The sequence below is a fragment of the Sceloporus occidentalis genome, unplaced genomic scaffold (assembly GCF_023333645.1).
Source record: "Sceloporus occidentalis isolate IW3139 unplaced genomic scaffold, rSceOcc1.0.p SCAF_2, whole genome shotgun sequence".
NCBI lineage: Eukaryota > Metazoa > Chordata > Lepidosauria > Squamata > Phrynosomatidae > Sceloporus > Sceloporus occidentalis.
In genome coordinates this window covers 171683554-171708289 of record NW_028316982.1, presented here as the reverse complement: position 1 = coordinate 171708289, position 24736 = coordinate 171683554, and the positions used below count along the sequence as shown (strand labels likewise).

Sequence of the window (24736 nt, the reverse complement as noted above, 5' to 3'; positions counted from 1 at the left end):
CTACTGGGAGTTCTGTTGCTTCCTGTCACATGAAGGGCACCATTTGTTACTCCAACCCAGGCAGCAAAATGTCTCAGGCTGTCATGTATCATGTCTAACACACATTTACTTTCATATCTTATCTGAAGCCAACAGTCTTGGAGGGTTATTAGTTACATTTATATGAATATCACGTTGTTATATGTACAAGTTTATAAATTGCAGAAACTTACAACATTTGAATGCTCAGGGTCTCATTAACACCATATAATTGTTACTGTTCTGTGTCTTCAAGTTGTTTCCAAATTACAACAACCCTATCATGGGTGTTTTTTTACATGATTTGTTTAGAGGAAGTTTGACTTTGTCTTCCTTTGAGGCTGAAAGAGTGTGATTTGCACAAGATCACTCAGTGGTTTTCTATGGCCAAGCAGGGAATCAAAACCAGTTCTCTTACTCCAACACTCAAATTACTCCAACATACTGGCTTTCTACTACACAATTATAGCATCATTATTCTGCTTTAACTACCATGGTTCCATCCTGTGGAATCCTGGGATTGCTTCATAAGACACTGGGGTGCTCTGGCTGGGAATTTTAAATGCCACTCCTTCCATTGCAACCCCAGATTCCATGGGACAGAATTATGGCAGTTAAAGTGGAATCATAATTATGCTATCATTATGTTTTGTGAATAGACCCCATGTGATACAAAAATTCTGTCTGGGAATTGCTTGGGTAGCAATCCTATGTTAATATATCTGGAAATAAACCGCCACTGAATCCAATGTGACTATCACCTTTTTAATCCGATTCAAGCCTCCTGGGCTGGAGCCAGGATGTGGGATGAAGGCAAGGTTTATCACTCACTAAATTGCTGCCAGCCACCATCAGCCCGGGGGCAAGACGAGTCCCAGCCACACTCCACCAGCACTTTTTAGAAGGTGGAAGTGATCCAACTTCTCAAAAGTGCTGGCGGAGCGTGGCTTGGACCTGGGCTGATGGCAGTTTGTGGTTCGGCAACAATTTAGCGAGCAATAATCCCTGCCTCAATCCTGCATGCCAGCTCCAGCTGGGAGGCTTGAACCAGATTTAAAAAGTGAGTGATAAACTCCTTACTTTTGACCCTAGCATAAGTGGTGGTGGTTAAGTGCCCTGGAGTCAAGCTCTTTGACTCCTGGTGACCCTGTGGATGAGACATCTCCAAGACTCCCTCTCTTCCACTGCTCTGCTTTGTTCCAGCAGACTCATGCCCATGACCTCCCTAATAAAGTCTGCTGTGGGATCTTCCTCTCTTTCTACTTCTCCCACCTTTGCTAGCATGGTTGTCTTTACTAAGGAGTTGGGCCATCTCGTCATGCGGCCAAGATATGCAAGCCTCATCTTGACTTCCAAAGAGAGTTCTGCCTTGAGCTGTTCCAGGACCCATTTGCTGGTCCTCTTGGCCATCCCTGGCATCCTCAGCACCTTTTTCCAGCAGCACCACACCTCCAAGGAAGCGATCCGCTTTCTTCCCTGGGCAGCTCTCAGATCAGTACAGGGGGAGGGAGGGAGGGTGGCAAATATGCAGGGCGATGCCTCCGAGCCACTCGTGGCTGCTTCTGGTTTCTATTCTTGGAGGGCTGTGCGTATTTGGAGAGCTCAGCCAACGTCTCTCTCTATCTCTGGCTTCAGTTTTCCCGCCTTATCTCGCTCGAGTGCCTTTCTCGCTTTCAGTAATCCGAAACTTAAAAGGCGCCGAGGAAAGAGGAGGAGGAGGGGGCCCCGGTCCTTCCTGGAGGCGCTCAGCGTGGAGCCAGTGAGTGACACGTGTCTTCTCCATCCGCATCTAACACGGCGGGGAAGGGGAGGGCGGGAGGCTCGGAAACACAGCCTTGCCAGAGCAGGCCTGGGCGCAAAGTTCCTGCTGTGGCGGAGAAAACGAGCCCAAAGGGAGGGGCGGATCAAGGCCCTTTCCCCGGACACGTCCTCCATTTCAACCTTCTGCCCAGGAGGACTTCCTCCCCATGAAGGCCCTCCAGTTTGAGCACAGCCAAGAAGCATCTTGAGCTCTTAGTGGGTCATGGCCTCCTTTTCCCCCGCTCTCGCAGGGCCTTGGCCTCCATCATCTGCTGACCCTGAGGCCCCACTCCCAGGCGCCTGCCCTCTGCCCGGGGAGGGGCTCAGGGGCATTAAGCACCCACCGCCTCCCCCCCCCCACGCACCTTCACACACTCTTGTCCTTCCACACACACACCCTTGACTTTTCACAAACACACATACGCCTCCCTCAGACACACTCTTGGCTTTCCACACACACACACACACACAACCTTGCCTTTTTACAAAAACACACAACACACACTTGACTCCTCCCCAAACACACTCTTGGCTTTCCCGACACACACAGGCATAGGAGCCCAACCCCACACAACTTTGTTTTTCACACAGACACGCTTGGCTCCCTCCCTTGGGCCTGGCCCTTTTTCTCATTCATTTTCGGAGGCTGCGAGGGCCTGGGGCCTTGGCGACCCTCTCCAAAGGCCTGCTCCGCGGCGGCTTCTTTGGGGCTTCTTTGGGGGAGTCTCCTCCAGGGCCGGCGGGGCCTGAGGGAGCCAGACAAGGGCGACTTTGTGCGGAGCCCCCAGTGCCTCCAGCCGGGCTGGGAGGAGAAAGGAGGGAGCGAGGGAGTTTGGGAGAGACGGAGGAGGGCAGGACTCGGGTCCTCTTCCTCCCGGACTTGGTTGCAAGGGCTGAGGGAGAGCGAGAGAGAGAGAGAGCCCTGACTTCTCTTCTTCTACTTCTAAACTTTCCCCAGCACAAGGCGGGCTCCCTCTCCTTCCCTCCCAGGCCTCCTTCCCCTGAAAGAGAGAGAGAGGAAGGCGGGGAGGGGTGAGAGGAGGGAAGAGATGACTAACTCGGCCAAGATGCTCCCCTGAGTGGCCCAGAAGAGCCAGAAAGAGGCCGGGCGCTTCCCTCCATGTGCGGCTGAAAAGGGCCGGGGAAAGTCTCACTTTGTTTTGCTTTCCTGACTTAGTTGGGTGCCTTTCTGGTGAGAGAAGAGCATGAGGGAAGAAGGCAGAGATGGAGGAGAGTCTTCTCAGGAGCAGAAAGGAGAGAAAGAAAGGAAGCCCAAGAGGAGGAAGAAGAAGAAGAAGAAGAAAGACGGAGGCCAGACCCGCACGGTCTCCTCCAACCTGCTGCTCCCTTGGCCTGAAGGGGACAGTCCCACTCCTCCGGCCAACAACAGGCTGAAGACCACCAAGTACACGGCCGTCTCCTTCTTGCCCAAGAACCTCTTTGAGCAGTTCCACCGCCTGGCCAATGTCTACTTCGTCTTCATCGCCTTGCTCAACTTTGTGCCTGCTGTCAACGCCTTCCAGCCCGAGCTGGCCTTGGCCCCTGTGCTCTTCATCTTGGCCGTCACCGCGGTCAAGGACCTGTGGGAAGACTACAGCCGATACCGCTCAGACCAGGAGATCAACCACATGGAGTGCTTGGTCTACTGCAGGTAAATGGGAGGAATGAAAGGCCCTCTTCTCCTGGTGGTGATGTCCATGTTGGAAGGGCAGGCCAAGGCTCAGGCAGGATGGATGTTGGATGTGTGGGCCTCACATGGTCAAGTCCAGAGTTGGGGAAACCTCCTTCCCTGGAGAACAAAACCAAGAACAGCTTGGAGTTGGTGTAACTTTCCCCAGCTCTGGCCAAGCAGGAAATGGGAGTGAGTTGACAAAGAAAGTGAGGAGAAACTAAGATATTGCTTGGTTGTTAGGAAATGAATTTATCTCATATTAGCCGTTTGGAGGAAACATCTTGGGTCTTTCACCCTTCTTGGGAAAAATGTCAAATGGTGCAATTCAGTAAACATTGGACTCTAGATTTAATGGTCTTTAAATGTGTTTTTCTTAGGGCCTATACAGACGGGCAGCTCCATGCTGCCCGTTTTTGCTGTAGTAGGAGGCCACAGCAACCAGTGCTGCGGCCTCCAGAAGGACCAAAAAGAACCCAGTTCTGAGTGGGTTCTTTTTCCATCCCAGCAGCAGTGGCATAGGTGCACTTGCACATCATGATGATGCCCCTTGTGCACAGTGTCGTTTGGGTGCCACACCACATGGATGTCATATGGTGCACATTGTGTGAATGGGTGTGCACCATAATGGCGGCTGGGCAGTAGAAGTAGGGCTTGGAGCGTGTGAATACTCAACCCTAGCACACAAAATGCTGGTCTGTACCACCCCTTAATTACTTTAAATGTGGCAAGCCAGGCCTGGTGGCTTTGTGGGGCCTCCTGTGTCTGCCCTGACTACTGATCATTCCCCACAAACCATCTTCTGCAACATATAGGCATTCAAATACTCCATCCTTCTCTTTCCCTGGCACAAAAATATTACAGTCAGCTCTCCATATCCACAAAATATTTTATCCACTGATTCAAGCATCCATGGCTTGAAAATATTTAAAAATATATATACATTCTAAAAATCAAACCTTGATTTCCCCTTTTTATTTAAGGGACACCATTTCACTATGCCGCTGTATTTAATGGTACCTAAGTATCCACCGATTTTGGCATCCATGGGGAATCCTGGAACAAAATCCCAGCGGATACAAAGGGCTCACTGTAAGAAGTATAGGTATATCACTATAATAATATATTTCCCACCTAGACTGCTCTTATCCAATTAATTACCTTACATGCAGTATTTGTTTTCATTTCACCCCTTCCACCTCCATGCACATTTGTATGTGTGCACTTCCTATAAAATGATGCACATTGTAACCTTTATCTCATACAGTTTTCCACATGAAAAGTATGTCCTCCTCCCTGAGCACTTTCTTGAATGGTTTGAGCAGTTCTGCAGTTTATATAAGCTTTTGGATGAATTGATCATTTTAGAAGTATAGTCCAGGAGAATTGGTCACTCTTCCTTGCCACACTGCATACACCCAGTTCCATTAGATGTCAGAAGTTAAGCTAATACTTGTGTTAATTGGCTGTAATATATTTTTGGACATTAGTCTTGTGATTAATTACTGTACCCTACAAAGTTTTTGTTTCTTTTTATAAAAAATGGTAAGTCAAGAAGTACAAACATAGGTTTTCTATACTATATTTTTTCTATATAAAACTATGTACAGTTGAATGAGGTATACTGCATTTACATTTTACACCTTTAATTGTAGTTTATTGCTGTTCAGTCAGAGGCCTTTATTGGTTTGAGTTTGGGTTTGTGTTAGGGGCCAGGCCCAGTTAGACCTTGGATGAGCTGTCACTAGGGATTTCTAGGCATTTCTAGTAGGCCTAGGAAAATATCCTGCTTGAAAACATCCTGCTTGGAACCCCTCAAGATTGCTGCCAGTCAGAGCTGACAACTCTAGGTTCAATGGCCGGCTGGTCTGATTCAATATAAAGTAGCTTTCTCAATACCTATAATAAGTGTATGGTTGAAATCCCACTTTCCAGTAAGCAAGTTCCACTGCTCTCAGTCAGACATACTTCCTCTTCGGACAGGCTATTTGGAGACTCTATATCCCTGTATGAGCCAGCCTGGGCTCTAAGGTCCTCAAGAGAGGCCCTTCTCTCCATCATCCCCATCACAAGAATGGTTGTTGGCGACACAAGAGAGGGCCTTTTCCACGGTTGCCCCTAGATGCTGGAATTCACTTCCCAGGGAGGCCAGAATGGCCCCCTCCTTGTTGGCCTTCCACCAGCAGGCAAAGGTCTTCCTTTTCAGGTAGGCTTTTAAAACAAGGTTTTAAAAAATGGGCTGGATTCTGTATTTGTTTATAGTATTTTAAACACCCTTATCTTTTTAACTATATTTTATTTTTATGCAATCTGTTTTAATATTGCAATAATTTAATTCTGTTTTAATGTAACATTTTTCTATGTTTTTCATTTTACTATTTTAATCTTGTAAGCCGCTCTGAGTCCCAGTTAAAAGGGCAGCATATGCATTATTATTATTATTATTATTATTATTATTATTCCAGGTACATGATAAGGATGGCACAAATATATTCTCTTGGATCGCAGTCGTTTGAATTATTGTGCATGCCTAAGCCCCATCGGTTTGATATATAAGCTAAAGCAGAACTACAACATTTGACGTTGCATTTTCCCCAAACCATGGCCTTGATCGTCCTTCTCAGTTATGTATCCTCAGTCATCCCAACCTTTTTTAACAACTGTTAATATTCCTAAAATATTTCCTCTACTAATTTTAGAAATGAGAAAATCAATCCCAATTCCTTTAAGGACTTCTAATGTTGTTTATCTAAGATTTCTATATGGCTTCTTGCTCATTACATTACTTAACCAATTACCATATTACCAAATATATAGCACAGCTATATAAGATTAGTTGCCACCCTGGTCCCATGCAGCATGAAATTAACTTTATATCTAAGTCTGAAATGCATTGTTTCATTCATATATCTTTGAGATTACTTTGTTGCTGAAAATGGTTATATTTATAGCAGTACAGTAATTCTGCCCTGGTAATGTGAAACCTCATTACAGCAATATGCAGTTAAATCTTTGCTGAGCAGACAGAATGAGATGGTGATTCTAATTTTTCAATTATAGGTTGTATAGATTAGCAAAGTGTGGGTTAGTGGTGTTTTGCTGCATTTGCTTCTATACGATCTGACCTATATATGTGTGTAGATCTCTTGATTACTCTTCATTTAATGACTTGCGGGCAAACAATGTGAACAAATTTCATTGTGAAATGCTAGCCTAGTGCAGACTTCACATTCGTGGTTTAACCAACTATGGTTTGCTGAATCATTGTAATACTGCATGGCGGGATGCTCCATTGTTCCTTCTTTCTGTTTCTCTTCTCCTTATATGTTTGGCTTAATACAAGATTTCCTTGTTTGTAAAAGCTCATTTATTTATTTATTTTGCAATGTCCAAATCAGGAAACAATGGAGGACATGCTCCATACAAACCAGCCTTACATACCATGGATTAAAAGGATGTGAAATTCAGATACAGTACTAGTTGATAGATTGTTTGTTGTTGTTTGCCTTCAAGTTGTTTTCATCTTACAACAACCTTAAGGTGACTCTTAGGTTTTCTCAGAAGGATTTGTTCAGAAGGTTTTTTAACAATTCCCTTCCTCTGAGGCTGAGAGACTGTGACTTGTCCATGGTCATCCAATGAATTGCCATGATCCAGCAGAGATTCAGACCATGGTCTCTGAAAGTGCTAGTCTAACACTGAAACCAGTACACTATGCTGGATCTCAACAGATGTATCTTTAAAAAGAAAAGTTCATAATGACTTTTCCACCTTTGAAAGAGTCATTGAAAGAATTGATTAATGGACAATAATTGATTATTGATCACAGGTAGCCATTGGACCTGTCACATTACCCCCCCACCATGGACTGGTTCAGACTGTTCACTCTTAGAAACAATAATAATAACAGTAGTAGTCATAGTGTTGCTGAGTTCAACCTTAACATAAAATGAGGCTTTAGGGGTCAGGAACAGATGCAGGATGTCTTCACATTAACTCTGTGAGGCAGGATTATTTAGGATTAGAGAGACCCTTACTTTCTTAAGATTCTCCCATGAATTTCATGGCCAAGTGAGGATATGAATTCAGGTCCAGGATGATAATCACTTCATATCCTGTGTGAGAGATGTGTGTTAAAATGGTTTGTGGGCAGGGAAAAAGGGAGCACTTTTCCAGTCTTGTGGCTCATTCCTCATCTTTGGTTGCAGTAATAAGTCTGAACTACAAGAGTGCATTGACATTATATCTATCTGTATCTGTCTGTCTATAATCTGGCTGTCTGCTCCTTCCTTTTGAAGTTTTTGCCACCTCTCTTTGTTCCAGAAAGCTGCTGGAAGTATAACTCCAGTACTTCAGAAAGGGAGCAGTGTAAACCATCCATCCAGTTGGATATATACATAGTTGAGAGTATCCCAGTAGAAATTCTGTTTCACTTTCTTGTATGGAGGGGACACAGCATGCTGTGGTTTTCAACATCTGAAATCTAAAGCAGAAACTCTCTGGGTGTGTGCAAAAAAATCTGTTACTAAATGATGACAACCATCCTAAACAGATCAATAGTTTAGTGAATTTTTAATGCTGGTCGAATAGAGAGGAACAAGTTTCACGATGAAAGGAGACAGTATATGAATGATAAAAGCTGTAGCATACTGAGACTTTCTGCTAATTTTTTAAAAAATAAAACTGGAATAATAAATGGAAAAAGAACAAACAAGATCAGTAGAAAAGCTTTTTTTAAAAAAGGAGTTTGCCAAATTTAGTTAAATGGTATGTTTGTGTAAGCAATCCAGATAAAAGGCCCAGGCTGCCTTGTTGCATCTAGCGACTGTATATTCTAAGGTGTGTCAGAAGAGACCACAAGATTTGCTGAAATTTGGCCAGAAATAACATGCAAGAGTGGTAAGGAGTGAATATGAGAAAGAAGCACATTTGAGTGGAAGAAGGAGAAAGGTCCTTGGAGCTTGCTTATTTCGTCATGTCTTGTTAATACAGTGAAGTGAAAAGCAGCAGTGGAGTGTTGTTGTTTAGTCTTTCCAGTCAGTAATGTTAGTAGATACATAGCAGTGGCAGGTTAGAAACTGTGGCCTCAGCCCCAAGTAGCAGAATTTTTGTATGACCAAGAGTCAGTAGGTACAGGGCTCTTGCCACTCCCGCATCTGCACATTTCTGATTGCCACCTTTTACCGACTAGGTTTCTACCCTCTTAGCCAGAAATTTACTTTCTTCCTTTTCTCTCCTGAGCAGTGGTTCTCAACCTTCCTAATGCTGCGACCCTTTAATACAGTTCCTCATGTTGTGGTGACCCCAACCATAAAATTGTGGTGTCTCAGCTCCTAAGACCATCAGAAATATGTGCTTTCTGATGGTCTTAGGCGACCCCTGTGAAAGGGTCATTTGACACCCCCCAAAGGGGTCACGACCCACAGGTTGAGAACTGATGCTCATGAGAGAGACCACCTTCATCAATTCCAATTCTAACAATGCAAATAGAGAGGCAATCCAAGTAAGCAGTTATTAATTTCATGCTTTCACAAGTACAGTTGGGAGGAATGAAAAATGAACAGAATGAAGTAAGGTCATGATTTTACATTTGCAGTTATGACTGTGTGGCTTGAGTATTTATAGGCAGACGTGTAACTGGTGTCATTGATGTCTAACACATGCAAATACTTTCTTTTAGAAAGCCTATTCACAGGTTGAGAGCTGCTCAGAATAAGCAAAAATGTTTTTGTTTGTTTGTTTCAGAAAGTAAGAGTGATGGACAACAAGTAACTGTCATGAACTAACTGAACACTCTCATAATTATTGAAATAAGTGAATACCCTCATTGAATGATCACAAGCATGTTAGATGGATAGATAACTTAGCTTGCGTATCTCCAAGTAAATCCAAGAAACTAAAGGTGCAGGTTTAGTTGGCCTGTCCCACAACATCAGGAGGACCACATATTGTAGATGCTTGGGAATCACTTGTGCATGTATTTTAAATCAATCATTCAAAAGTAGTCTTTTCAGAAGACACAATATAACACCAAGGACTTTCCCCATGTGATGACTGAATCTTTCAAAATCCTTGCATACCTGTCACATATGTGTGTTTGGAGCTGCTGCTTACAAGCCCATGTGTCCAGCCCATGTGGAAACAGAGTTCAGAGGAAAGTCTTAAAACAAACAAGATTTCTAGTTTTACCCCATAAAAGAATGGCTGGTAAAAAGAGGGACTGTAACCAAGGCGCTTTCCAGACCTCCCAAAAGGGCGGTCTGGAAAGTGCCCTCATTTGCTGCACGGAGCAGCCTCAGTGGCCAAACCGCGCGACTGCTCCACGCAGCAAAAAGGGACGCCGCAAAGCACCAATGGCGCATTTGCGGCGTCATAATGGTGCCGAGACGTACAGATGCTAAGCATCCGCTATGTCAAGATGGCGGCGCCCATGTAGAATGGGCACCGCCATTTTGTACATGCTCTGCTTGTACTAGGGTTAGGGGCGTCCGGAAAGGACGCCCCTTTCTAACCCTAGTGCGTGCTGAGCACATGCTTTTTGCCCGTGCAGAACGGGCCCAACTCTGGTCCTGGGATCAAATCTCTGTAATACATGTGTTAGCCTGCTAGATTGTAAATTGCTTGGTTCTGGTTTGAACTAATTCTGAAGTTTGTTGGTTTTTCCTTTTGTTTATAGAGCCCTATTTTAGTTTAAATTCACCTTGAAAAAAGCTTGAATATCCAGATTAGGTTTTGTGTTAAGAACAGAAGTATAGTAGTTTTGCGTGTTTTCTCAGTTGTTCCAGCATTTGAAAGTTTGAACTAATGCAATTAGGTATGTATAGCAAGAACAATATTCTGACATTTACTTATTTAGTTATTACTAAATGGAAAATTTTGACCATTTTAACAGAGGGAGAGCCTTGGGTGAATAGTCTCTAGAAATGCAGAAGAACAACACAAAGTTTATTTGAAGGTACCATATAGCCCCCATTAGTTTAATCCAGCTATCTGAAACATCTTGTTATCTGAGCACATAGTGTGACCTCTACATCACCCTGTGTTTGAACATCTCTTGTGTAAACAGCATCTTGGTTAATTGAACTTCTGATATTTCTAAAATGCCTTGCTTGTCCTACCAGGTTGTTTTGACTAGTAGCTTGGTATTGCATGTTGAATTTTTCTCCATCTTTCTTTCTTTCTTTCTTTCTTTCTTTCTTTCTTTCTTTCTTTTAGAGACTGGAAAGGAGGAAATTATGATACTTAATGCAATCAGAAGAAGGCAAACGCAAACCTCTCTATGAACAAACCTTGCCAAGAAAACTTTGTGATTGGTTCACCTTAGGGTCACCATAAGTTGAAAACTAGTTGAAAGCACAAAACAATAACAATTCAGTCAGAGGATCCGATTGCACCTAATTTAACCTCTAAAATTAATTGCTTACCTCTCAGCTTTCGGTGAATCATAGAGCTTGAAGGAAACTTGGAAGTGAGTTAATTCAAACACTTGCTTAGTGCAACATGCAATCACAACATCTCTGGTAGATGTTCATCCAGTTTCTGCTTAAATACAGTGAATCCACCACCTCCAAAAACTGTTTGTTTCACAGCTGAGCAGTATCTGTTACAATAATTCTCCTAATGTTTTGCTAGAATCTGCTTCCCTGTGGAACTTTTGCTTATTGGGTCTACTTCTGATCTCTGAAGCAAAACAGAACAAAGACTCTGCTCCATTTCCCCAGGCTTTTCTTTAAAGCCCCATGAGCACTAATATTTAAATTCTGAATGGTATGAATGATGAGGAAAAAAATAGTTTGATTAGTCTGAAATATTCTCATGGCATGGGAAATTGGCAAGGTGCTGTGGCCAGCACAGACTGAATGGCCATCTGTGTGGTTTGAGAGCTGAGCATACCAAGCAAAAGAATACAGTGTAGTATTACATGCCCCCCCCCCCCAACAGCACTTCCCATACCTAGCAACTCAAGGCCCGTACAGACAGGCCAAAATAAAGCTGCTTTGGGTCACTTTGGAGGTATGTTGTTTAAATGATGCATGCATCCCAAGAGGCCAGAAGCCACACCAAAGCCACACTCCTCCTAAGGACTGAGCACAGTTTTGGCTCAACTTTTGGCCTCTTAAGATGTGTGTGTCCTTTAAACAGCATACAGTACCTCCAAAGTGACCCAAAGCAGCGAGATTTTGGCCAATCAAAGCATCCCCGACAGATGGCCATGCAGCCGCTGCTTAAAAACTTCCAAGGAAGGAGACTCCATTACACTCCAAGGGAGTGTGTTCCACAGTCGAAAAGCTGCAAAATAATTATTATTATTATTATTATTATTATTATTATTTATTAGTTTGCTGTGGCACCTGAGTTCTCTGGCAGAGAAGGTTCAATGTCTCATGACACTACAGTTCCCAGAATTCCATGGCACTGAGCCAGGACAGTTAAAGTGGAGTTAAACCAGATTATTTCCCCAGTGCAACCTAAGAGAAGGCAAGTGTTACAAAGGGAAGGAGAGTGGATTGGATTCAGGAAGGTGGTATTTTAGGGAGCATGGAGAATAAGGAAAACCGGATCATTTCTGCACTCCTCCAAAATGGGTCTCCTTCAGTTCTCAAGGATTTACCTACAAGTAAAGCTGCAGCTTCTACACTGATTATTTTGCAGTGAAAGAAATTTTTAAATAATAATAATAAATTCCTAAATAATAATAAATGGATGAGACTCTGACATGGAGGATAGATGTAGATGTGGCTGAAATGGATGAGGAGAATGACACGGAGGATAGATGTAGATGTAGCTGAAATGGATGAGGCAAATGAGAGGAGGATAGATGTAGATGTGGCTGAAATGGATGAGGAGAATGACAGGAGGATAGATGTACATGTAGCTGAAATGGATGAGGAGAATGACAGGAGGATAGATGTAAATGTAGCTGAAATAGATGAGGAGAATGACAGAAGAATAGATGTAGCTGTAGCTGAAATAGATGAGGAGAATGACAGGAGGATAGATGTAGATGTGGCTGAAATAGATGGGGGCTCTGACATGGAGGACCTGTTTGGATTTGGCTGCCAGGGATGGGAAAATAGAAAGGAGGAAGAAATGTGAAGCAGTTATTCATGTGAGGCTAGCATTCACGTGAAACTGGAACCAGGCAGTGGACCCCTTCTTCACCCCAAAAGTGCAAAGGTTCATGATGCGTTCAGAGCCACACTGAACATGCACAAGGATGCCAATTCATTTTTTTCTTTTTTTATTTAAAATTTTCCGTACACAAACCATACCACATGGAACATAAAACATATATATACACCTTACATCAATCACATAAATAATAATAATAATAATTTAATTTATTTCTATACCGCTATTCCAGGGATCACAGCAGTGTACAACAGCAAGTAAAACATACATCATATCATAAAAATACAACAATTAACAATTAAAACCAATTAAAACCCTACAAAACATAAAAACAAACACAGTAAAAAAAAAACTTCCTTTCCTTTACAGCGATTATTACTGGTCTCCAGTCACCCTGGGAAATATGACCTTCGTATTTACCTTTTTCCTTGTAATAATTTTAACTGAATTCTACATGAAAATATAAACCCTTTTTCCTTTAAATTTCTTTACTGTTCTCATACCATGATATCTTCCCTGGTATCTCTCTTTTTCCCATTTATTCTTACTTAGTTTTCTTTTATTGTTAACTGATATACAGATTTCATTTATCAAAAGCTATTATTCCATTTTCACCTTTCTCTATTTTCAGATAATTAATAACTGGTTGCCATTCCGTTCTATATCTTTCTAAGCTTTTATCTCTTAATGAACATGTCAACTTATCTAATTCCATAAATACATACCATTTCAGAAGCCATTCTTGTACAGTCAATTCATCATTTCTTTTCCATTTTTTTGCAATTATGAATCTTGCAGCGGTTAACAGATAAAACATAATTTTCCCATATTATTTTTCCAGATCCTCATTCAGCATGCCTAACAAAAACACTTTGGGGTCTATCTCCAATGTAATCTCTAACATTCTTTCTATTTCTTTGTGTACTTTTTTCCAAAATTTCTTAACCCGATGACATCCTCACCACATATGAAACATGGTACCTGAGCTTTTGTTACAGTTCCAACAAACATCTTTAGTATTTTTATATATTTTAGATACCTTCTCTGGTGTTAGATACCATCTAAATTGTATCTTGTAGTATTGTTCTCTTACTCCATAACTTAAGGTATGTTTGATTCTTTTTTTCCAATTTTTTCCCCACTCCTCTAACAATATAGGCTGACCAACATCTCTAGCCCAATTTATCATGTATTGTTTGATGGGTTCAGACTCCATTTCAACACTTAACAATATTTTGTATTGTTTGGAGATAGTATGTTGATTTTCTAAAGTTAATACTTTTCCAAGCTCTGTTTCTTCCTTCTCAAATCCAAACAACTTTTGATCTGTTCTAAACCTGTCATGTATTTGTCTATATAGAAACCAATTGTTTTCATATCCTTCCTGTATTAATTCCTCCAATGATTTGATTTTCTCTTCACCTTTTTCTTTTTTTAATAGATCTTTATATGTAGGCCAATTATCTTGCTTTAATTTTTCTCTAGCAAAAAAAGCTTCGTTCGTCGATGTCCATTTTGGTATTCCTCTTAATAATTTGTTTTTGTATTTTGACCATATCCTTAATAAACATCTGCGAATGAAATGATCATTGAATTGCTTATTTACTTTAACTTTATCATACATCATATATGCGTGCCATCCGTAAATTAAATCGAACCCTTCCAATTGCAATATTTTTTCCTCTTCCAATCTTATCCATTGTTTAACCCAATCAAGACAGCATGTGTAGTAGTAAAGTCTTAGATTTCGTATATCCAGTCTTCCTTTATCCCTTGTTTCTTGCATAGTTTTCCATCTTGATTCTCGGCTTCTTCTGATTCCATATAAAATTTGTTAGGTCTTTTTCTCATGTTTTAAAGGGAGTGTCATTTTGTATTATTGGTAACGATTGAAATAGATACATTATTTTAGGTAGGATATTCATTTTTATGGTGGAGATCCTTCCCAACCAAGATAGATTCAATTTCGACCATTTCCGTAATTGTGTCTTAATTTCCTGCCACACTTTTTCATAGTTGTTTTTAAATAGCTCAGAATTTTTAGTTTATTTAGTATTTAGGAAGGATGCCAATTCAAAATTGGTAACTCCGCATGGTATGTACTGGTGTGATCATTTATTTTGCACTCGCTTTGCTTTGCCTCAGGAATGACCATAATTCCGCTCTTCGTGTGAGATAAATTAATCACGTGAATTGCCTTGGATTCGAATTGACTCTGCTTCCCCTTCACTTCGAATTGGCTCTGGATTTTAGTTCAAATTTCATGTGTGATAAACTCCATAATGAAACAAAAACGCAATTGTTCTCACTCCCTTACATATTCAAACAAAAATCTACCAAGAAGTGATAGTTTTATTGGCCAACCGAAATGTACAATATACTTGTTGCAAGATTTCAAAGTTCCATTGGCTTCTTCATAATGCAAGATGTTACATACCAAAGAGGAGAAAAATGAGAGATGTTAGTAAGATGCCTGAATTTTGTTGTTTCTATCCTTAGTTAAGATGGTATGGGAAGGGTATCTTTGGCAGGCTGGCCCCTCCTCCTCTGGCCATGTGGCAATTGGGCAAAGTCCAGGAAATGTTAACGCTCATTTGCATACCAACAAGGGCACCTCTTTTGCAATCCAATATATCTCTATTCATGTGAGATCACAGGCCTCTTTGTAGGCAGAGGACAATGGATTCCTCAAGAAGTCTCCATGTTTTTGCATCAGAAACATTTTTGGTAGGTGTAGAGGTAAAACATGTCAATCCAGTCCATATTTGAGAAGAACAAAAATTGTTTTACCTCAGTTGAAGGTCCCAGTCCGCTGGCTCACTCACCAGGGTTCCAATCTTGCAGCTACAATGTGGTATTTCACAATCCAGAAAACATGCAGGGGTAGCTGTGTCGGCCAGTTAATAAATTCAAACAAAAATCTTCGAATTGGCTCTGGATTTTAGTTCAAATTTCACATGTGATGAACTCCATAATGAAACAAAAAAGCAATTGTTCTCACTACCTTACATATTCAAACAAAAATCCACCAAGCAGTGATACCTTTATTTGCCAACCAAAATGCACAATATACTTTTTGCAAGCTTTTGAAGCTCCACTGGCTTCTTCATCAGGCAAGAGGTTACATATGCAAATGGACTGTAAATTTCTTGGACTTTGACCAGTTGTCGCATGGCCAGAGGAGGGGGGGCAGCCTGCAAAGGATACTTTCCCCATACCATCTTAACTAAGGACAGAAACAAGAAAATGCAGGCATCTAACTAACATCTCTAATTTTTCCCCCTGTTTGGTATGTATGTAACATCTTGCTTGATGAAGAAACTACCGTGTGTACTCAGCTATAAGTCAACCTCATGTATAAGTCGAGGGCAAGTTTTGGGAGCAAAATTACGGATTTTGCTATGACCCGTGCATAAGTCGAGGGTAAAATTTAGGGGCATATAGCAAAGGATCTCAATGTCAAAGAACTTACAAAATTCCAGCAGACATAACTCTTTGTGCTTACTCTTAACACTGGATGGATGACAGAGGAGAGGGGGTTGGTGCCTCACGTATTATACTCTTGCTTTTCATCAGGGGATGGTTCCTTCTTTTAAATAAGCGTTAAGATACAGTACTTACATTGACCCATGGATAAGTCAACTCCAGTTTTTGGGGTCAATTTTTTGACCTAAATTTCTAGACTTATACATGAGTATATACAGTAGTGAGGCTTCAAAAGCTTGCAACAAGTATATTGTGCATTTCAGTTGGCCAATAAAAGTATCACTGCTTCATGGATTTTTGTTAGAATTTACTAAATGGCCAACATAGCTAGCTCTGCATGTTCCCTTACATTCATTGAGCATTCATTGATGTGTCTTCAAATAGAGATCTGATGTCTGCTGACCTAATAAAAGCAGGCAAGGACACTGGAAGATAAGGTAAGTGTTGAGGAGTAGTGTGTCCCCCCCCCCCCCCCGGTGGAACTTCCTTACCTATTGAGAAGTGAGGGACCAAGGTGAGTGCAACCCACTGTCACATTGAGGGCTGACCTGTGGATATTTGGAACTGCTGAAACAGAGGTGTTGTTAACTAAGTAGCAGGTCATAATAGATGAACTGATAGACTTTGTTTGGCTCGAGTAGTTTCAAGTTGTAGAGGCCTGCATTTTGAGACACGTAACTTCAGAAATTAATACTAGCAAAGCAGATGGTGATTAATAAATAATATCTGTGAGCACTGCTCTCTGATGTTGCTGAATTCCTATGAAAGATTAGTGATGGTTATGCACGAACCTTAGGCTTTCTTACCTAAATGTTGATCACTTGATATACTGGTTTCTTTAAGAGCACAAATTCGTTCTCAAAAGAATACAGAGTAAGCTGGCAGTCACAGTACCTGCTTACAATGGCACTGTGTCAGTACTGTATGGACAAGAGCAGTGTCAGCAGTAAAGGATGTTTGAGGTTAGCTAGATAACTCTAAATTATAACTCCTCAGAGCATTTGAAATGCATTTGTCAATGCATTTGAGCTGGTGCAAACCTGCAGTCCTCCTCCCTTTCCTTTTTAAACAATGCAGGTGCTGCTGCAGTGTTCATCCAGAAGTCAGACAGACTAAATTTGGCAGAAGCATCGCAATGACAGTGCTATGAAAGATGATGCAATGCAGCAGTAATAGCATCTAAAATAAAGACAGCAGCTGTTACTCACTTACAATTCAAACTTTTCTTGTTTTTCCAAAACTTAACATGTGGTTTCTTTCAGCTTTACTGTTGGAAAGTTGGAGATTGCATAGAAGCTACGTATAATTTACTGGAGTTTCTTAGGCTTGGAGGTCAGCTCCAGTTTTGAGGGACATTCAGCAGAATGATCTTTGCAGTATTCTTTTCTGCACTGCTGGGCCCCACTGAGCATGTTTGGTACAAACAGGTCCTCCTGAGACTATGGCCTGTTACAGACAGGCCAAAATAAAGCTGCTTCAAGTCACTTTGGAGGTATGGTATTTCAATGATGCATGTGTCCTAAGAGTCCAAAAGCCGCACCAAAGCCACGCTCCAGTCCTAAGGACTGGAGTGCAGCTTTGGTGCAGCTTCCAGACTCTTAGGACTCATGTATCATTGAAATACCATACCTCCAAAGTGACTCGAAGCAGCTTTATTTTGGCCTGCTCCAAAATAACCTAATGCCAGGTGTTTGTGTGTGTTTTCATATTAAGTGGTCTCCTATTTCTGCAAGTCCCATTCAGGTTCACACACACACACACACACACACGATAAAAGAAAAGACTTCATATTTAAAATTTCCCCCAGGGCTCTTGAAGTAACTCCATCGTGCTCCAGGACACTGTAAAAAATTAAAACAGCAGAGATCAATGGTGGGTCCTGCCTAATTTCTCAAGAGTTATGTGTGCTAGTTCTAAACCTGTTATGTTTAAATATTAAATTAATGTGCTTTCGTTAGGCCACAGAGAATTTTGGGAAACCTGAAGCAAATGCTACTTTTTAAAAAATGCTCTAGATATGGTCTTTAATGTTAGTTCATCTGTCATGCTTGTATCCTGCAGAGTTGGAGTTTCCCATAAGTATTCCTTAACAATTCTGGACCCATGTAGATCTTGTTCTAATTCATAAAAGCCAGTGTTTTTTTCCTTCCATTCTAAATAAAAGGTGCAGGTTAGTAATGCAGAAATTCATAAATTTCATTCTCACATGCAAGATAATTTTACATTTTTTTCCCTCCTTGTAAAAAGTCATTAAAATTACAATTTGAAGACTATTCATAGATTGGGAAATATGCATGTGAGTTTGTTTGGGTTTATTTGCACAGAAAATACATTATACGTGGAGAAAACAAGCCTCCTGCAGTATAAATAGTATTTATACTATTTTCAGATGTTATTTTAATAGGGGATGCTATTTTCTAGACTCTGCACATAAAAAATCATGTGCATTTTTCATACAAAATAAATCTCAAACTGCAAAAAATCTCACCTGTCTAAGATTCTTCTCATCAGCTTTCCTTAACATGAGAAAATCTGTTTTCAGCCATTTTTCAAATATTTTCAAACATTCTTCCCATCTCTTGTGTGGATTGATAAAGCTATATAGCGCTAGCCAACAGCACACTTAAAAATGTTGGCTGTTGTGGGCTTCAAAGCCAGCTGTTTTGTTTGCTCAGTGACCCCAGAGTAGACAGGACTGAGTTTAAAAGTATAGGATGAGCAGAGCAATGGGAGGATACTGATGATTTTTTTTTAAAGTTAACTGTTCTTCAATCAAATTGTGCATTCATTTCAGTGAACAAAGATGATTAATAGTGAGCTACCCTGCTCTTCCCTTTGTGCAAATGGGAAAACAAGCCAGGAAACTGTTGATGTCTGAACCAGGTAATGATGATTGAAAACTTCCAAACAAGCCAGGATATGAAAAACAACTTTGAATTATGGCTTTATATTCTGGCTTCCCCATGACTTCTGGGGGAAGTTAAGAATAGTTGCCTGTGTTGGGTTTAAGGAGAATTCAGGGTCTTGGCTTATTCCTCACATGCCCAAAGAGAGGATAAAAGGGATAATGTAGGTTCTGGAAGGTCCTTAGCATTTCGGCTTATTAAATGGATGTGGCCTCTGTATGTTTATCTGACTGCAGAGGTGGGGGAACAAATAAGGAGAGGAATTGACTTTTACACTGCATATGAGCTCCACATTCTAGAATTGTTCCTTGATGGATTGGTGAAAGCTGTAAGCAATGTATATTGGGCAACCAAACTATTCTAACATGGGACGCCTTTATAGCAGGCCTACACAATTTGTGGCCCACCAAGTTTAAAATGTGCAGTTGTTAAATCATTCATTCTTCCAGTTTCTTGAAGACTACAAGGACATGGAAGAGGCTATGAAGCATCTGATTAGCCATAGTACTTGGCTGGTTTGTCTTTTTTCAGCAAACAGTAATGTGTCATGGTAGATATAGGGAAACAAACATACTAATGCTAATGGTATAAAGTTGTACAACAGATGGAAGAAGGAAACACTTGACATAAGAGTGCCATTTTTGGATTTAGGTGGCAGCTCTCCATTTCCTGGAATTCTGCCCTGAGCAAACAGCTTAGCATATTTCAGCATTGTCCAACTGAACCCTGCAACTGCCAAATGATTTTTAAATCTTTATGTTTGCCATCTTGCTTCCATACAATATCCAGGGTTATCTTTCACCTGAAATTGACTAGCTGCTCAAGCTAAACTAGAGACAAAAACTATGAATCACAAAGGACCAGTGACTGGATTTTTACAGGCCAGTGGGTGCAGGCATTTATTTAGAGCTGTGGTGCTGGCAGACAAGCTGGTAATAATCTAAATTTTTCTCTGTTTCCTGAGAAAAATAAACATGGACAATCAGCTCACCATATCCACAGATTCTGCATCCATGGATTCGACCATTCAAGGCTTGCAAATACCCCCCCCCCCAATTTAAAAAAAAAACCCATTGATTTTGCCATTGTATATAAGGGACACCATTTTACTGCACCATTGTATATAATGGGACATAAGCATCCAGGGATTTTAGTCTCCATGGAGGATCCTGGGAGGAACCAAACCCCAGCAGATACCAAAGGCTTGTTGTATCATGCTTTGAAACACAAGCTTGTATCTTGCTTGCATTTTTCCTCAGTAAGGAAGGGGGGACTGGGACCTAAATACCTAAAGGCACCAGATCCTGCCTGACCTTGGAAGCTAAGCAGGCTTAGCCCAGATTAATACTTGGATAGGAGACTGCCAATGAATACCAGGTGCTGTAGGCTGTATTTCAAAGTAAAGAACTGGCAAAACCACCTCTGAGTATTCCTTGCCTAAGAAAATCCTGTGGAATTCATAGGGTTATCCTTAGTCACCTGGTGACTTGAAGGCACATACATACACATAGGATGCCAAGGGTGGGTGGGAGCACTTCACAGAGGACTGGAGATTTGCATTGGGACCACAAGAATGCTGTCTGCTGAAGTGAGAAACCAACGGGTGTCATTAGGCTTGTACTTTCTAACAACTTCATGAAAGCAAATGGGTTTATGTCAGACTATATGTGAGTATGAGTGTGAGACGAAAAGGAAGAGTATTGTGTGAGGGAAGATTTAATTGTGAGCAATAGATGTGTGTGTGTAAATGCTTGTCTGGTGTGTTTTGTTTGAAGAGTTTGATCTAGAGTTCCAAAAGTTAAAAAGTTTGCCCACCTTGCCAGTAGGTAAGATCAGCCCTAGTAGAATTCGATACCCTTCCTGATGAGCTGTGCATTAACACAAATACATTATTTACTTTAATGCTTTAATACTTCAATGCCTTTTACTGGGTTTGAGCAGAGGTAGACTGCTATCAAATGAGGTAGCAGGAATTGTTTACAGTTCCTCACACTGCTTCAATAAATAACCTCCTCATGGCTTTTTAATAATCCAGTTTTTAAAGCACCAGTTTAGATCTCCAAAAGATTATCTGAAAGATTCTCTCTCTATGAGGACTTTCACTTTGTTACACCCACCAACAGAGGCACCTTTGTTGGAGAAAGCCTTATCAGTGACTTTTCCCAGGCTATGAAGTTCATTTTAAATACATTTTTAAATAGGATTTGTTTGGTTTTTTGTATTCTATATTGTTTCAATTTTTCTGCTTTAACCTGTACCTTGGGTCACATGCTGGGAGAAATATGGGATAGAAATACTTAAATTAATATCTCCTCTCAAATACATTTAATTTAAATAAATCTGTTCAGGAGGGTTTGGTAAATAGCTACCAAGTATTATTTCATACACTTTTGTCTTAGTCAGTGATCCACAAAACAGTGTCCTGGATGCCAATGTTGACTGTAAATTTAATTCTGTCAGTCAGCAAGGAATGCCTCTAGTGTATTTCATCATTGAGGGTGGGGGAGGACGGTGGGATTCAGACTGTTTTGTTCCAGAACATAGCATTGTCATGGGTTGGGGAAAAGGCTTGCTGCAAATGCACACTATGTGCCCCTCCTACAAGAGCTATGACTACAACTTCCAGAATCCCCCAGCTAGTATAACCCCTGCCAGTGCCTCAGTGTGTGTGGGGGGGGGAGGGAGGAGTTAGAGTGTTACAGCCCCAAAGATAGATTTTCCAAGTTCTGGTAAATCCCCCTTTTTCTGCAATGGGTGCAAAAAGATGAACTCACTGTCATACAGTACTTGGCAGTTGGAGACTTGAAGAACCAGGACAGCATTATACTGAAAATTAGCCATTGCTTTATTCTGGATTCTAAGACACGCAAACTACCCCACAATGGTTGGAATCAACTCTGAGATTTCTCAAGTTAAAAAACACCTTAGAAAATCTTTGTCCAGGCCCCCTCTTTTCCATCCCACCCACACTTGTAGCCAGCACCATTTGCCTACTTCAAAGGTACACTTTGAAGTTTGCCTCCTTCTGAATTCCTGTCTCCCTGGAAAAGAAGGCTCCACCATAAACAGTCAAAAGCAACCCGAGTTTTCCTGTTGCAGTCATCTACCCCAGTCTGCAACTTCCTTTGATTTTGACCCATAGCCAACTGCATCAATTTACAATCTCTCTTGATCCCCCCCTTTCACACACATCACTTTGATGGCAGATTCATATGGATGCATAGGAATATGATACACAACACTATATTATATGCACAACACTTTGATGGCAGGTCCCTATGGAACATAGGAACATGACACTTACGTGGACAGGAAGCAAATAATCATAAGTCCTATTTAGAAGATATAAGAGAGGGAAAGAAATAGAGGTAGCTTTTGGTGTAGTGGTTTGAGTGTCTGACTACGACTGTGAAGACCAGAGTTCAAATCCCTGTTCACCCATGTAAACACATTGGGTGACCTTGAGCAAGTTACACCCTGTCAGCCTCAAAGGATAGCAATGGCAACCCCCCCCCCCCTTTAAGAAAATGGCCAAGAAAACCCTATGACGTTTTTTACCTTAGGGTCACCATAAATCAAAAATGACTTGGAGGCACACAGCAAGAAATTATTTCACTCTGGCTTACAGTGTAAACTTTAAAGGTATTGTCCAAGGTGCTGAACTCTGTTTTAAAAATAAGTTCAATCTTTGAAAGGTCCTTTGAGTTTCAGTCAAAAATCCACTAATGTAGATGCTACCAGCCACTGGCTTAAAGTAAGGTTGTGCTTAATAATATTTTTAGTAATAATATTTATTTGTATTCTGCTTTTTCACAAAGCAATCAAAGCAGATTCCAAAAGTATAATTAAAACAAACAATTAAAAATTACAACTTAAACACCCCCAAACCCCTTCTTTCTTGCACATGCCTCCCTCCAAAGCATTCTAGTTTCATATCTTTACAACTTTTCACACATTTTTGGGGAGCCATCTGTATTTGTGCAGGTCAATTTAGATGCCTAATTTCTCCAGAAATTTAAATCAAATAATGATAATAATAAAACTTTTATTTATACCCCGCTTTTTGTAATAAAACAACCAAAGCAGCTTACATAGTTAAAAACATCCGACATACAATACTTAATATTACAGTGCCCCCTTAAAAAAATAAACAAGTTACAATTAAAATTAATTTTAAAATAACTATTAATATCAATTAAACAATGGGAAGAATAGTAGGATGATCCATGGTGTGAGGGAGTAGTCATTTTATGGGAAAGGCCTGACGGAAGCTGTCTAAACTGGTAATTTGACAGATCTCATCCAGCAGGCCATTCCACAGATTGGGAGCAGTTGCCAAAAAAGTCCTTTGGGAGGTTGCTGTTAGTCTAGTCTTTAAAGGCTGCAATAAATTCTTCCCAGAGGACCTGAGTGTGTGGGGTGGATTGTATGGAAATAGGCGATCCCTTAAATAGGTTGGACCCAAGCTATGTAGGGAGCCTACACAAGTGGAGCTATAACTTGGAAACATTACTTTTTGGATTTGAGCTCCTGGATTGCCTCGGAGATTTGGGAAATTGTAGTCCAGAAGAATAACATTTCTATTCTCTAAGCAGAGTCATGAGTTGAGCATCCAGCATGTAGATTTAAGTGTCCAACATGTGGAGACAGATGATCAGAATGTGATGGAGGTATAGGATTCAAAGGCATGGTTCTGCCTCTCTGTTTCAAGCCACTCTGATTGTATGTATCGGTATTTAGTGACTTTAAAAAATAAGGCTTGAGTATCCCTTTTTTTACTGTTGTTACTTTGACTTTGGCAACCTTATGAATAAGAAGCCCCCAATCATCAATTGCTCTGTTCAGGTCTTGCAAACTGAGGCTTGTGGCTTTTTTGAGTGAATCAATCCACCTTGTAGTGTGGCCTTCCCTTTTCACAACTGTATTCTACTTTACTAAGTATTATGACTGATCACAGGAATGCATATCCAGATCATATGCCAGCCTGTATATCATATACTATCTTTAATGGAGAGGTGAGAATCATCTGATTCTCCAGATGGTGTTAAAACTCCAGTTCTCAGGCTTCCTCACTGCTGACTTTGCTGGCTACAATTGATGGGAGTTGCTACCCAACAATATCTGTAGGATCCAGCCTTGCCTTAGTCAGCACCATTCACAAGCCTATTGAAGCCTTCTCCAATCTGGTTCCCTCAGATGTTTTTTACTCCCAACTATCAACATCCCTGACCATTAGCCAGATTGCTGTGGTTCATAGGAACTGAAGTCCAGACAACTGCCAGGCACCAGGTTAGAGAAAGATGCCCCAAATTATTAGGTTCTCTACTACCTAATCCTTCTGCTTGAGCAGGGGTGGGGGAGAGAAAGAGGTAGATTAGCTGCAAAATATGTATAATATGCTCCCAATCATCAGTAAACCTAGGTGCAAGCATGCAGCATCCTAAGACATGCTCCTCCACCCTAACACCTATAGAGCCTACATGTTATATGGGTATCATTCCATTATGCTGTTGTACCCTAGAGATGAATAGGTTTACTCTTGTGGTACATATGTAATAGGCATTGAAAACTTCATCCAGTCCAGGGATCAATTTTCTGCCTTTGGGACCTCCTGGAATCTTCACAGACTGCTGAAAATGGCAGATAGAAACAGAGAGAAAAACATAGTAGTGGACATAAGTGCCCTTCTGTTTTTCCAAAGATGAGTATTTTTGTACATTAGCAC

At 41.0% G+C, this 24736-nt stretch overlaps 1 protein-coding gene and 1 long non-coding RNA gene across 7 annotated transcripts in view; one reads left to right on the top strand and one right to left on the bottom strand.

Moving 5' to 3' along the window:
• Positions 1-1735, bottom strand: part of LOC149319332 (uncharacterized) — a 77435-nt gene extending 75700 nt beyond the window's left edge. For all 3 annotated transcript variants that reach the window (XR_016280174.1, XR_016280175.1, XR_016280176.1), the window contains exon 1: positions 1291-1735. This is a non-coding gene — a long non-coding RNA (uncharacterized LOC149319332). The remainder of the gene's footprint in view (positions 1-1290) is intronic.
• Positions 1674-24736, top strand: part of LOC149319331 (phospholipid-transporting ATPase VA-like) — a 170229-nt gene continuing 147166 nt past the window's right edge. For 2 of the 4 annotated variants that reach the window (XR_016280173.1, XM_089511490.1), the window contains exon 1: positions 2856-3469. Coding sequence is in view for 3 of the 4 variants with exons in the window: in XM_089511490.1 (XP_089367616.1) it covers positions 3024-3469 (446 nt within the window). In the remaining variant the exon portion in view is untranslated. Of the gene's footprint in view, positions 1778-2855; positions 3470-5615; positions 5694-24736 lie in introns of those variants that run through there. The other 2 variants (XM_089511491.1, XM_089511492.1) reach the window with 2 other exon arrangements.